Raw genomic sequence first — 12,578 nt, 5'->3', positions numbered from 1 at the left:
AGAAGTTAAGCCTGATGGCATCCACATTGTAGATAGTGCAGTAATGTTTTGAGGATTGGACTTGATGAGTTATTTAGAAGTGGAAACTGAAATTTAACTGAAGTGGAAATTGAGAACATATGCATCAGCAGCTTTTCACTTGCTGGAGGGAGACTTGTCTGTCCATGCATTATTTCAATCACTATTTAGCTTGAGTGATGGCTGGTAGAACAATTGGCCTCACAGATCAGTGTTTTCTGAATTATGAACCAGAATTCCTACAGCGAAAGAAGCCAGGAGCAAGGTCCAAATTGGGAAGGATTTAGACTGAGATCAAAGGAAATAACTGCAAATCCTGTGATCCAGCTTGAGGAGCAGCAGCTGAATAATAGCAGATACTTGGGCCATGGGTGAAGTCTTGATCATTTGGAAGTTGCCCTGTTTTTTCAACTGTAGAATATGTGTTGATCTTATCAGGAGTTTTGTGACTGAACTCTACTGGATTTTGATATTGAAAGGATAAGGAGTTTGTGGATTCTTGGCCTTTATACAGAGGTTTTCCCCTCTTTGCTCTTGTATAGAAGGCAGAAAGGTTCAAAGCAGATTAGAATCTGGATTAAAATACTAGTTTAACCAAAGAAGGAAAACCGGGTATTTTTGTTTTCTGTCTCTGAAAAATAATTCTTTTCTCTATCTATTAAGATATTAAATATAATAATTTTCCCCACACAATTTCTAAGCCTTTTAAATTCCCTTTTGTTATTTACCATATAACATAGTTTCTTTACAGTTCTTTACATATGAGTTGGAATGGTGTAAGGGGAGGAGAAAGGATATAAAATAAAATACTGAGAGTGGTTTTCCCTCATCCTATTGTTGAGGGCTACTGTAATGAGAGAAGTTGATGTGTTTGTTTATATTTTGCATTTTTAGGAAGGAGATTGCCATGGTTATGAAAAGCTCCTACCTTCGAGGACTGAACTTAGCCTCTTTCTTTGTGGCAAGCAAAATAACAGTGTTCATGACTTTCATGGCATATGTACTACTTGGCGAGGTTATATCTGCAAGTCGGGTGTTTGTTGCAGTGTCCCTGTATGGTGCAGTAAGACTGACAGTAACTCTGTTCTTCCCTGCTGCTGTTGAGAGAGTATCCGAGGCAGTGGTTAGCATACGACGAATCAAGGTATGGTTATTGATTTGAATGATATGTGGATTTCTTCTCTTACTCTAACATTGTTTTAATGCCACCAACATAAGCAGCCTTATTTTAGTTTTGCAATTTAGGATTTTTAATGAAATAACATATTTTGAAAACTGAATGTGTTGCTGTTTATGCATGTACAAAACCATAGCATGCACTGTAGGGCAGGCTGGAATGTAGGAGAAAAGTGTACACGCAAAGAGATGGTGTAGACATTTTTGAAGAGGAACACACGTACAGATAAGCAGGTATGTTGTGATTGGGAGTTGGAGGACAAAGCAGGCAGATGGGAGCTGTAGGATTCATATTCCATGTGCACTACACTGCACTGTCAGCTATGGAGGACAGATGTGAGCCCTAGTGTCTTGTGGCTACTTTCAATACTGGAGTGAAGGCTCAAATTCAGTAAGGGTGAACATGAGTAATGCTGCTGGTTTTGGCAGATGGACTTAATTTTGTTTGGTTTGCTGCGTTTAGTATGAGTGTGAATAAAATAGTCATGTTTGCTGTATGTCCGAGTACTTTAGCATAAATGGCAAGAGCAAAAGTCTTAAATGCAAAATGCATTTTGAATTTAAAACTTAAAAAATCCCAAATTGTCAGGTTATCGAAATACAGAATTAAAGCATGCCAGGCATTTCAGAACTTAATTTTGCAAAAATCCCAGGTTAATCTTGTCTAGAATAGGGAAAACAAACATGTTAGATGTCATAGTGTCACTATGCCATTTGTTGATGAAAGTAGCTAAAAATGTCCTATTTTATTTACTTCTCCATATGCTTGAATATAATAATTCAGTTTTTTTGTTGATAAATTTTCTACTTGTACTGTCTGCACAAAAACCTATGTATTAAGCAGGTAATCTTTGCACTTCAAAGAAGCATATTTGTAAAAGTTGATGCAAATGAAGTTAGAAAAGGTTAATGTGTGAAAATTATGACCACAGCAATATTGTAGGCATTAACATTTATTATTACTGTTTAAACTAAACTGTGGGACGGGAAAGAAGTGCTGGGCTATTGCATGTTGCACACTGTCTCTTCTGTACTCTCATATACCCTGTGTCTAGCTGCAGGGCAGTGCTCTTTCAAGGGATCTTTCAAGCTGTGCAGGTTGAGAGGCATCGATGGCGGAAAAGGATGCCTTAGGAACAGAATGGGACTTGACCAGAGTCAGTGACACTAGGTTCCTTGTTTTTTCCTCGTGTCTCTGTTTCCAGCATTTCCTAGTGGTCACATGATCTTGCTTCTGATAGTTGGCTCCAACTCCCTTGCACTTAATGATTCCTTGAGGATGCTCCAGAATAGAGGTTCACTGGACAAAGGATTGTCCTAATCAATCTGTAGCATCCTCAATGCCATCATTGACTTTTTAGATTCCATTTCCCAAACTGTTTCAGGGTTGGACATTTTACTACTGAATGACAAGGTGCTTGCTGACCAAAGATGTGTTATTGAAATGGAAATACAAGTTGGAAAGGAATTAGGAGAAGAGAGTAGGAACTACATAAAAAATTATTAAGATGATGGCTAGGTATATTTGGGTAGAACTGAATTATTATTATTTTTTTCTTAAGAAGGTGCTTTCTCTTAGATTTTGTAGAACAAGTGGGGTTTCTGCACTGATCTTAAAGTACACTGAGATGGAGAGAAGGAAGCAGGAGATTCTATGCTTCAGGTGACAATAAAGAACAGTAGTCAGATGGAAAGTAGTAGCTTTTCCTCCATAATCGTACGTACGTAAGAACTGTGTGGCAAAAAGAATAATGGTCTCCTTATTGTGGTTTTCACGTAAGCTGTCTTTTCTGAGCTAGTCTGAGACACATCTGAGAGCTAGTCTGCATCTTTTCTTGAAGCTTATTCATGCTTTTGTGGTGGAGCGATAGGCCCAAGGTCCTCTCGTGAAACTAGGTGAGAGTGGTTGTTTCTGCCGACGTGCAGAAAAGAGGGTAAGTTTCAGCTGGGTACAAAGGATACAGGTTTCTCTTTCAAAGACACAGTCGTAGCTCAAGCTAATACTTGCTTCTCAGCATCCTGTGGATGGTAGCAACTTTATTTTTCTCTGCATGAAAGATTATTAAGTACAAAAAGAATGGAAAAATGTTTTAAGGGAACTTAAAAGAGTCTCTAAGGCTTAAGTTATTTATTGCATGCAGAAGTTTTATTTCTAGTGTTGATTTTTTCCCACGCTGTTTAGAATTCATAGTGTTAAACTGTAGAAATTTTTTCTTCATTTGTACTAGCTTTATTTGAAATCTTCCATATGTGATACAGTAACATTTTTTAGTTAAATGGTTAGCTAGGATTATACCTGGAATAAATGTAACTGCTAGAGAGAGAAATTCCTGGTAAACGCAGAAACAATGGGAGTCTGATGCCTTGCTTGTAACTGCTGTGGTATTCAGCCATCATCTAAGTCTAAATCACACTTCTGAGGTCTTCTCTCAAGACACACCCCCCAGTACTGATATAGGCTGTCCTAGGAATTTCTTTCCTGCCGCTCTTTTATTCTGAGTTCTCTTCTACACACATTAGCCATTTGGGCCTTCCTATCTAAAACAGCCCTCAGCAGTATTCACCTGGCCAGAGAGCTCAGGCATGTGTGGCTTTACACTTTTGCCCTTCGGTTGAGATATATGTATACATGCATTGAGTTTGCAGACTGCTGCATTAAAATGCTTGACTTCTCACTGTTCTCTGAAATCATACCCGCCAGCTGGAGTTTGAGCAGTACCTCTGCCTGTTAACACCTAGCAGCACTCTTCCTGCCCTCCCATGGGTCCTGGCATCTTCCTTCTGCTTCTTCTTAGTTACTGACTTCTGTAAGTCTTCACTGGCTACCTCATAATCTGCAGACTGTTAGCTTAGTACTTGTTAAATAGTCTAGGCTTCTAAGATCAAGACCATCCTTCTTTTCTCAAAATACTGTCTGCTAGAGCCCATTTAAGGTCTTTGTGCTCTGTGATTCAGAGCACAATAGAATTTTTCTGGTTTTGTCTTAAAATTGTGGTAACTGTTATCCTTGAAAGTTTTCTCTAGAATTTGCCCCTTGCCTTTCTAAATGTGTTTGAGCTATTTAAAACATAGCATCAGGCAAGGTGTGCTAGAAGTATGGCTGTGGTACAAAAGTGCACATTCATGCAACTTGAAGGAAATGTTCTCTGACCGGGATGTAATGTACAGTAGTGAAAGTGCAGTGAAGCAGTTATGCAGATGTAAGCAATTTTTTTTTTTGTTGATTCCATGGACTTTAAAAGGAGGAGAGGTTCAGATAGTTTTCCACAGCCTTTTTGTTGCTTGAAGAATGCTTAATGAGGACAGTAGATGGCTCATCATTCTTCCAAGCAAAACAATGTAAGCCTTTACCGTCAACAGTGGAATGATAAGGTGTTGCATTGAGGGTTTCACCTTTTCTGCCTGGGAAGAGGGTGTAAAACAATTGCAAGATTTGTCAGTGTTTCAAGGAAAAGATAGGGTGGGTTCTTAAAGTCTGTTTGATTCAGGATCAGAGTTCTGTATTAAATCTGCACTTCTGGTCTTTTTGCAGCGGGGTACAGTTAGCTAGTTAGAGGTAACTGTTGAAGAAGTTTTGCATTGCTTTGGAAATATAATTTCTTGATCAGTTTGTGGTTGGTTTTTTTCCCCCCATAATTACTGTTCTGTATGTTGCTGTCAAAAACGTGCTTGGGTTCCTTTCCCATTCTCAATCTCACATTAGGCAATATCCTGTGCTTTTATTTGCAGAACTTTCTGATACTTGATGAGGTCTCACACTTCGAGCCACAGCTGCATGGTGATAATAAGAATGTCATTCTTGATGTTCAGGATTTGACTTGCTATTGGGATAAGGTAAATTTACTTCTACTAAATGTAAAGTATATTGGTGCTGCCGGCATTGTAAGTGTAAAAAACCAGTATGTCTATGTACAGTGTTCTGATGTTTTGTATTCCACCTTTTGTGTATGGGAATCCTTTTAGTATGTTAAGCTATCTCTGTAGAATAGTACTGCAGACACTTATCAAGTGCATCTTAAAATTCAGAATATTATACAAAATGAAAATCTGTGCATTTCTATGTGAAAATAACTCTTGTTACTCAACAATGTTGTATTGTAGCTGAGATACATTGGAATTAAGGACAGACAGCACAGTAAGGTGGGCCTTAGCACGTGGGTTTTTTTCTGTGAACTGAATGCTGATCGGTCTATTGGAACCAGTACAATATTACACTCAGATTTGGAAGCTTTAGAATCTAGTCTCCATGTATTTGTTACTCCATGTATTTTAATTAAGACTGTTCAGCTACAAATTTTTCTCTGTTTAAAATGCACCAAACCCACCAAAATTACTAGAAAAAGGGACAATACACAGGTGGTAAATCTACTCTGCATCCTTTCCTGTAAGAAATGCAAAAGCTGACTGTTCTTTCTGTTTTGAAACTGGAATTGCAATGGAAAGCAGCAATTTGTGGTGAATTATTGGAGCTATTACGAGCTGCCAGTATGCTTGCACAGGGGAGGCTCCAGTCTCTATAAGAAATGCTGGAAGCTCTAAAAATGAATTTTGCATATAAATGTAACGCAAAGAAGACGTCACGTATTTCCCTTTATATACCCTCTTCCCCTACCTGTGCTGTGTCCCAAGGAAGATATACCTACTACTACTACTCAGCTACAAAAGAAAATTGCTATATTATTGTGCTTTATTTTCTCAGTTATCTCTGTGACATAAACCTTTCTGAGGCATTGAACAAATTTTTAAAAATCAGTGTATATGAAAAACTTAATGGTGAATATATTATAATGCAAAATGGAATGTATTTATTAGTCTGTTTTCTTCCCAAACCAACATCGGTACCACTGTTAACAGTTTATAGGAAATGGTTGCATAATATGCCCATAAAATACCACCTTTTTTTTTGTTCATTGTTTACATTGTAAAAAAGCAGGGCAGCATGACTGGAATTACTGGTTTCCTTTCTTTCAATTTAAAAAACCCTCAAACCAACAAACTAGCCACAAAACTGTTAACGTAATTTTCACTTTGGTGTTTAATTGCAGTGTGCATGGGAGAACAGTTCTCCCAGAACTATTAAGAGCTGCTCCGAAATTATATACTCTTACAATGATGCAAAATAGTTTTATAGAATTGCTCACTGAAAATGAGTTCTGAGAGAAAGGAGTTACAAAAGGAATAATAAAAATATGCTGTCCTTTGTCAAGGAAGTAACTTAGCTTGGTACCCTGACCAGGTTTCCCAAGACTCTTTGCATATTTCTACAGACACTGTACAGGTGGATGATATTTTTTCGTTCTTACAGATTGTGTGCCAAAAGAGATACTGAAAAAAAATAACAACTCACAAACCCAGAATCACTGGAAGTAAAAAAGGGATTATTAGCTAGACTTTTAGGAAAACAACCTAACATGGTGTATTACAATTTATCAAAAGATAAACAAAACCAATTAATTTATGGTCACAGTCTTGTTTTACTCAGGCAAGTATTATCTTGAGTCCCACAGGCTAGTCTGATACCAGCATGGAACTACAGATTCTTCAGTACGGGTTTTTACTGATGTGCCTTGAGTTTACAGAACAGTCTGTCTGCACAACTGAACAACTTCAGATTTAAAATTCAAGCATTTGAACAGAGGCCAAATTCATCCCTTGTAATTTTAGTCACTTAAAGAGCCTAAGTAGCGTAGTACTTCTGTGCAGTATATGATCTCTGTATCCCTCAGATGGAATGAATTGCTTCTTTCTCTTGACTGTAGGACATGTAAGGTCTGCCCAAGCTCACCTAAGGAGTTACTGCCCCTTGGAGGGGGCTCGGTTTTGTGTCATTCTTCCTCACAGGCTGTGTCTCTGTACCCTCCCTTGTTGCTGGTGGTAATGCTTGTATGTACGACCTCGTGATGAACCAGTTCAGAGGGATAAAGCAATAGAAAATGAAATCCTTTCAATGTGATTTGCTTTCTGGTAGCTGAATGCTGTGAACAACTCATCTGCCAGGTTAGGCAAGAACAAGTGGCAGAAGAAGGGAAGTGAAAGACACAGACAGTTGACAGGGCAACAGGGGAGCTGAGACATTTGTGGTAATGAGCTGCAGATGAACTTAGCTGTAGTATTAGTCTGTGCTCTAATTAAAGTGCCTCAGTTTAGTGCCTAAAAATAGGTGTGATGAATTCAGGACAAATTGTCTTTAATTATAAGGAATGCTCTTCTGCAAAAATACTGTGCCCCTTAGGTATTTGTGATCATGCTGTGTGCTTGCATTACTACATTTGTATAGGGGCTGTGATATCTTACAATACTGCTTTAATAGGGTAATAGTTTAAAAACTTTTTTGAATTTTTCTGTAATGTTTTTAGGCTGTTATAGTATCTTTTTTTAAAAAACTGAGTGTGACAGGAAATATCCGTGTGCTCTTGTGAGTACAGAAGCACAACCTCAAGAGGTCTGAGGAAGAGCCTGTGTGTCTGAAGGTTTATTTACTTATTCCATATAGACTAATTGATTTAATAAGAGATATTTTCTCTTCCTACAAACTTTGCATTAAAAAAAAAAAAAAAAGTTTTGGCTGCCATAAGTTGGTAGGGTTCCCCAGACCTTAGTGCTACCTGAGCACCTGAACTGTGTACTCTGGACTAAGAAATGAAATTCATGGTAAAATGCTGATTGGGACGGGAGTGAAGAAAAGGAAAAAAGCCCCGTTGATGCCACCTTGTGGAAATTAATAATAGCAACAAAAGTAGTTTTGCAGAGTTGCACAACTTAGGCAAGGTTGTGTTCTGACAGTGTGACTCTGATTTTATGTGAAGACTCTGATGCTTCTTCGAGGTGGGAGCTGTGATAGGGGATGTGCAGTGTTGTGCTCTGGGTATGGTGCTGTCTGAATATTTCTCCTGGCATGAGTGGACATGTGCATGCTAGGCCCAGCTCTCCCAGCCATCATAGGGGGGTGATGCATACAGGATGGATGTTGTACCCATGTCTCTCCAAAATAATTTGAAATTGGTTGCAAGCTTCCACTTCTCACAGTCCCAGAACTTGGTCATGCAGCATCTTTCAGGCAACGGTAGGTGGTGGCCTCTTCAGCCTCTTGAGCTTCAAAGGGTGGCTGGAAATTGTAAGCGGTCTGCAAGCTGTTAAGAGGTAGACTAGATGTTCTTCACCTTGTTCTTCTTTCTTGAAGCTTAAGGCTGGAGTTTCATTTTGTCCTTTAATAGAAATACTTTTTTTTTTTATGCATATATTTTCCTGTTTGCATTTTAGTGCCAGTCATGCTTAGTGTGGTCTAAGATGCATGTAAAGGCAGATCCTGTTACAAGGGTGTTTTGCCTTAATGAGAAGGAGCTGCACCAGGCCCTTAGGAATTGCAGTTTAGCATAGCTATTAAGGACATGAGTATCCTTTCTTTTCACAAGAAATAGGCATTTTTACAGCCTTGGTAGGAGAGGTGCAAAATACGGTGGGAAGTAAGCTCTTACCAGTAATGTAACATAAAGGATAGGCATACTAAAAAAGAGTATTAAACAAACAATCTTAGGGTACTGTATTTTCACATAAATAGCCCAGTTTGTCGGCTGCAAAAAGTCTCTTGAGAATCCATGATATACAAGATGAAGTTATGTAAAATCAAACGGCATTTTTCTATTTTCACTTCGGATAGAGGTTTGACTGGAGGAAACACAGAGCTGACTTTCCCGGGGTTCCGAGAGACCTTCAGTTCCCCCTTTTTCCAGCATTTGTCCAGCCGCTCAGAGTTGCTGAGCATGCTGTTCTGGGGCATGAATACCAGTGCGATGGCCTGCAAAGAGCTTCTGTTTCCAAGGCTGGCACCCCAACCTTGTGCTGAGCTGCAGTGAGGATGCATGGGCTTTGAGGAAGCACCGCTTCTGCTGCCTTTGGGTTCCTTATTCCTTGAACACTGTTTTAGCTGTGTTACTTACTTGTGGTGAAGGATCAGGGTCTTTCAAAAGTGTTTGTGAATTACTGAAGAGGCAAACTGTATGCCTGAAAATATGGTGGGCATACGGGTTGCTAATTTATTGTGATTTATGTGTATTGTTCTCTGTTTCTAAAGAGTTGTTTTGATGATGCCTGTTTCATTACTGAGGAAGCCTAACTTTTTCTCAAATCCGTAGAATTCAGAAAGCCCGGCACTTCAACAACTTTCATTTACTGCCAGACGAGGGGAATTACTGGCTGTAATTGGTCCTGTTGGAGCTGGAAAAGTAAGTCTTGATGTTTACTCCATTCTTTGGGGGTTTTATGACTCTACTAAACGTGACTAGAAGCTTGAAAATGTATAGTTCCTTTCTGTGTATAATGCAACACTTCACATCAAGATACTGGCATTCGAGAAGAGCAGATGTCCTTGGGGTGGGGAGGAGGTGGTTTGGAGCTAAACAGTACTGTACGTTTTGTATGTTGCTTCTAGGCTGCATGCAAAGGGTGCTTGTGCTCTTCTGCTGTTAGCAGTAGTTTGAGTGACAGGGTGAAATAGGTCATCGTGCCAGTAAACACTACTACGTCTCTGTGACGTCCATAATGCAATCAAACTTTTCAATTTTCATTTTTTTAATCTTTTCCAGTCTTCACTCTTAAGTGCAGTGCTTGGTGAGCTGCCTAAAGACAAAGGTTTGATAAATGTTACTGGAAGAATTGCCTACGTTTCTCAGCAGCCTTGGGTATTTTCTGGTACAGTAAGAAGTAATATACTGTTTGACAAGGAATATGAGAAAGAAAAATATGAAAAGGTTTTAAAAGTCTGTGCTCTTAAAAAGGTATGGTTTTCTCTTTTTGTGTTTTATTTTCACAACCTTTTTTTTTTTAGTATTCTTTCAGACTTGTGGTATGTGTTGCATAATATGTAAATTGATTATTTATATCATGTAAAACAAATTCTGTCACTGAACAGAAATACGTGTAATTACTTTCGGTGTCTGTAAGCACATTCTTGTAATTCCTAAAACTTTCACTAGAGGGGGTTGTAGCTTATGTGAGAGACAGGCAAATTTGGAAAAAGCTATTGCCAGTTATTTAATTTCATAATCACATTTAGCCCTTTTTGCTGGTACTATGGTAGTGTGTGTTTAAATGTAATAAAAGGTGGAAAACAAATGATCAAGCTAGCGCTATTTATGACTTCCATTTTGTAAATATCCTACATAATTTCTTTAAAATAAATATCTCTTATATCCTGTAATACGTATTACTAACTGCTATCAAAAGAACTTTAATGCTGTATATTGGAGAACTTGCTGAGCCCAAGCAGTCTTATGAAAGAAATATTTTTGAAAAGTCCATGTGCAAAGGAGTTTTTAACATGAGATACAGAAGACGATTAAGCCAGATTTGTGAAGAAACAGACATTTTGCTTGGCAGCTAAAAAGGTTTTTATGCAACATGTTACAATATTCCTGTCAGCAGTGACACAGGTGAAAAACAGATGGTGACTGTGATGAAATTTTTTTGCAAGGTTTTTACACATGGTACATAGAGTTTTAATATCTCCTGCTGATATTCAGTCATATGCTGTTGTCTAAACTTAAGATTTTAGTGACTTTAAAAGACAGCAAGCTGCATTTAAAAAAAACCCCACTTCATATTTGATGGCAGATTTCCTTTCATAGATTACTTTCAAATATATGTATCTTGCAAAAGCTGTGAATAAGCTTTTGGAATACGTTTTATAGCTTAATATAAAACTTCTGGTTTTGCTGAATAGGAAATACAATATGACACAGAATGCCATATTTTTTTTCTAGTACTCATAGTCCCAAGCCCAGTTAATTAGCCAAATTTCTGTGATGAATGTTGTGGTTATTTCTTTTGGATACATTGCAGTAAGAATAAAAATAATACAGTTCTTAGGGACATTGGCAAGATAATTTGCTGATAATACAGTTTTATTTATTGTGACAGTTCATGTTGTCATGACTTCAGAAAATCAAACTAAAAATTATGTATTTTTTACTAGAACATGATTTTCTGAATCACCAGCAAATGTTCCTTGTAACACTAAGAACAGTAGTGCACTTCCCTCTGGCAAAGCTGTAGAAAAAGTGAACTTTAAGATCTCACGTATTTCCCCTGCTTTCTTAATTATCTTTTGCTGAAGGTACAAAGTCATAAAGTAAATGTGGATATTTCATTTAGTTATAAATCCCTGTATTTTAATGTGAGATGATAAATTAATACTTTTCAAATAAGAAAACATTATGTTGAAGCATCTTTGTCGGTCTTTGAAGTTAAAATGATTATAAATAAATAAATAAATCTTGTTATCTGTTCTTTCATGTTCACAGGACTTGGAATTATTAGCAAATGGTGACCTAACAGTAATAGGAGATCGTGGAGCTACACTGAGTGGGGGACAGAAGGCCCGTGTAAATCTGGCCAGGCTAGTGTTTTTTTCTGTTTCTAAAATTTACAAATTGTCAGACTTTAGTGACCAAAGGAAACAAATGCAAGACTTTGTGAAACTAACTTTTCTTTAAACCTTTTAGAGCTGTGTATCAGGATGCAGATATCTACCTTTTGGATGATCCGCTGAGTGCAGTAGATGCTGAAGTTGGAAGACATTTGTTTGAAAAGTATGTTACTGCTTTATTTTAATTTAAAATGCAATTGTTATCTTCTATTTCCTTACAGAAAAACTTGAGAAGGCATTTTTGGGAAGATGGGTCTCTCCACAAAGCTTAATGCATTTACTTTCTGCATTTATTTTTATGTGTTTGGAAGACACACAGGGGGTTTTTTCCTGTGTGTTTCTTTCATTTCATTCTTTATCTTGAAAAGCCCTGTAAAAGTTTGTTTTGAAGCTATTATAATTAGAATTATTCTTAAGGGAATATGTGCAGTTTTCTTGAGGAAAATGTCAGATTTTATACATGAGTATTGGGGCTTATGAATATTGGGTTTTATGAATATTAGTAATGAGTGAAAAATAATACAGGGCAGGTTTTTAAACAACTTCTTAGTTTGCTGCAGCTTTATTTGTGTAGGAATAAGCACTTCATTCAAGTGGCTAAAGAAAAGCACAGAACTGTCTTAGATTCTTGAGTGATTTTGCGTTTTGGTTCTTGAATGGTTGACATTTCTCTCAGGTAGGTGAAACAGGGAACCGTGGCCTGCAAAGTAGACTATGGAGAGCAGAAATAGAGGAGAAGAGAAAGTATAAGCTTACCATGAAAGGTAATGGACCTTCCTCCATTCCTGAAGAAATAGGAGAGGATTCATTAAAAGTCAGGTTCCCTTCTCAATAAATTTCCTTTTCTCCGTCTCTCTCTCCTTTCAAATTGCCTAATCTATGGCATATAGTGAGTAGGAGCATAACCCAGTTATTCCCAGCCAGTATTTCTTCCTTGCTTCTTCATAGCCTGTCAGCCTAG

The 12,578-nt window shown here is 37.8% G+C and overlaps 1 protein-coding gene across 2 annotated transcripts in view; it reads left to right on the top strand.

The window, feature by feature from the left end:
• ABCC4 (ATP binding cassette subfamily C member 4 (PEL blood group)) overlaps positions 1-12,578 on the top strand; it is a 167,568-nt gene that overhangs the window by 41,396 nt on the left and 113,594 nt on the right. For both annotated transcript variants that reach the window (XR_013925943.1, XM_080374996.1), the window contains exons 8-13: positions 913-1,162; positions 4,924-5,028; positions 9,327-9,416; positions 9,777-9,968; positions 11,493-11,587; positions 11,694-11,780. Coding sequence is in view for 1 of the 2 variants with exons in the window: in XM_080374996.1 (XP_080231122.1) it covers positions 913-1,162; positions 4,924-5,028; positions 9,327-9,416; positions 9,777-9,968; positions 11,493-11,587; positions 11,694-11,780 (819 nt within the window). In the remaining variant the exon portion in view is untranslated. The remainder of the gene's footprint in view (positions 1-912; positions 1,163-4,923; positions 5,029-9,326; positions 9,417-9,776; positions 9,969-11,492; positions 11,588-11,693; positions 11,781-12,578) is intronic.

The sequence above is a fragment of the Falco punctatus genome (genome assembly GCF_963210335.1).
Source record: "Falco punctatus genome assembly, chromosome: 2".
NCBI classification, from domain to species: Eukaryota; Metazoa; Chordata; class Aves; order Falconiformes; family Falconidae; genus Falco; species Falco punctatus.
Note: the sequence above shows the minus strand (reverse complement) of the source record. Positions and strands in the feature narration are given on the sequence as shown.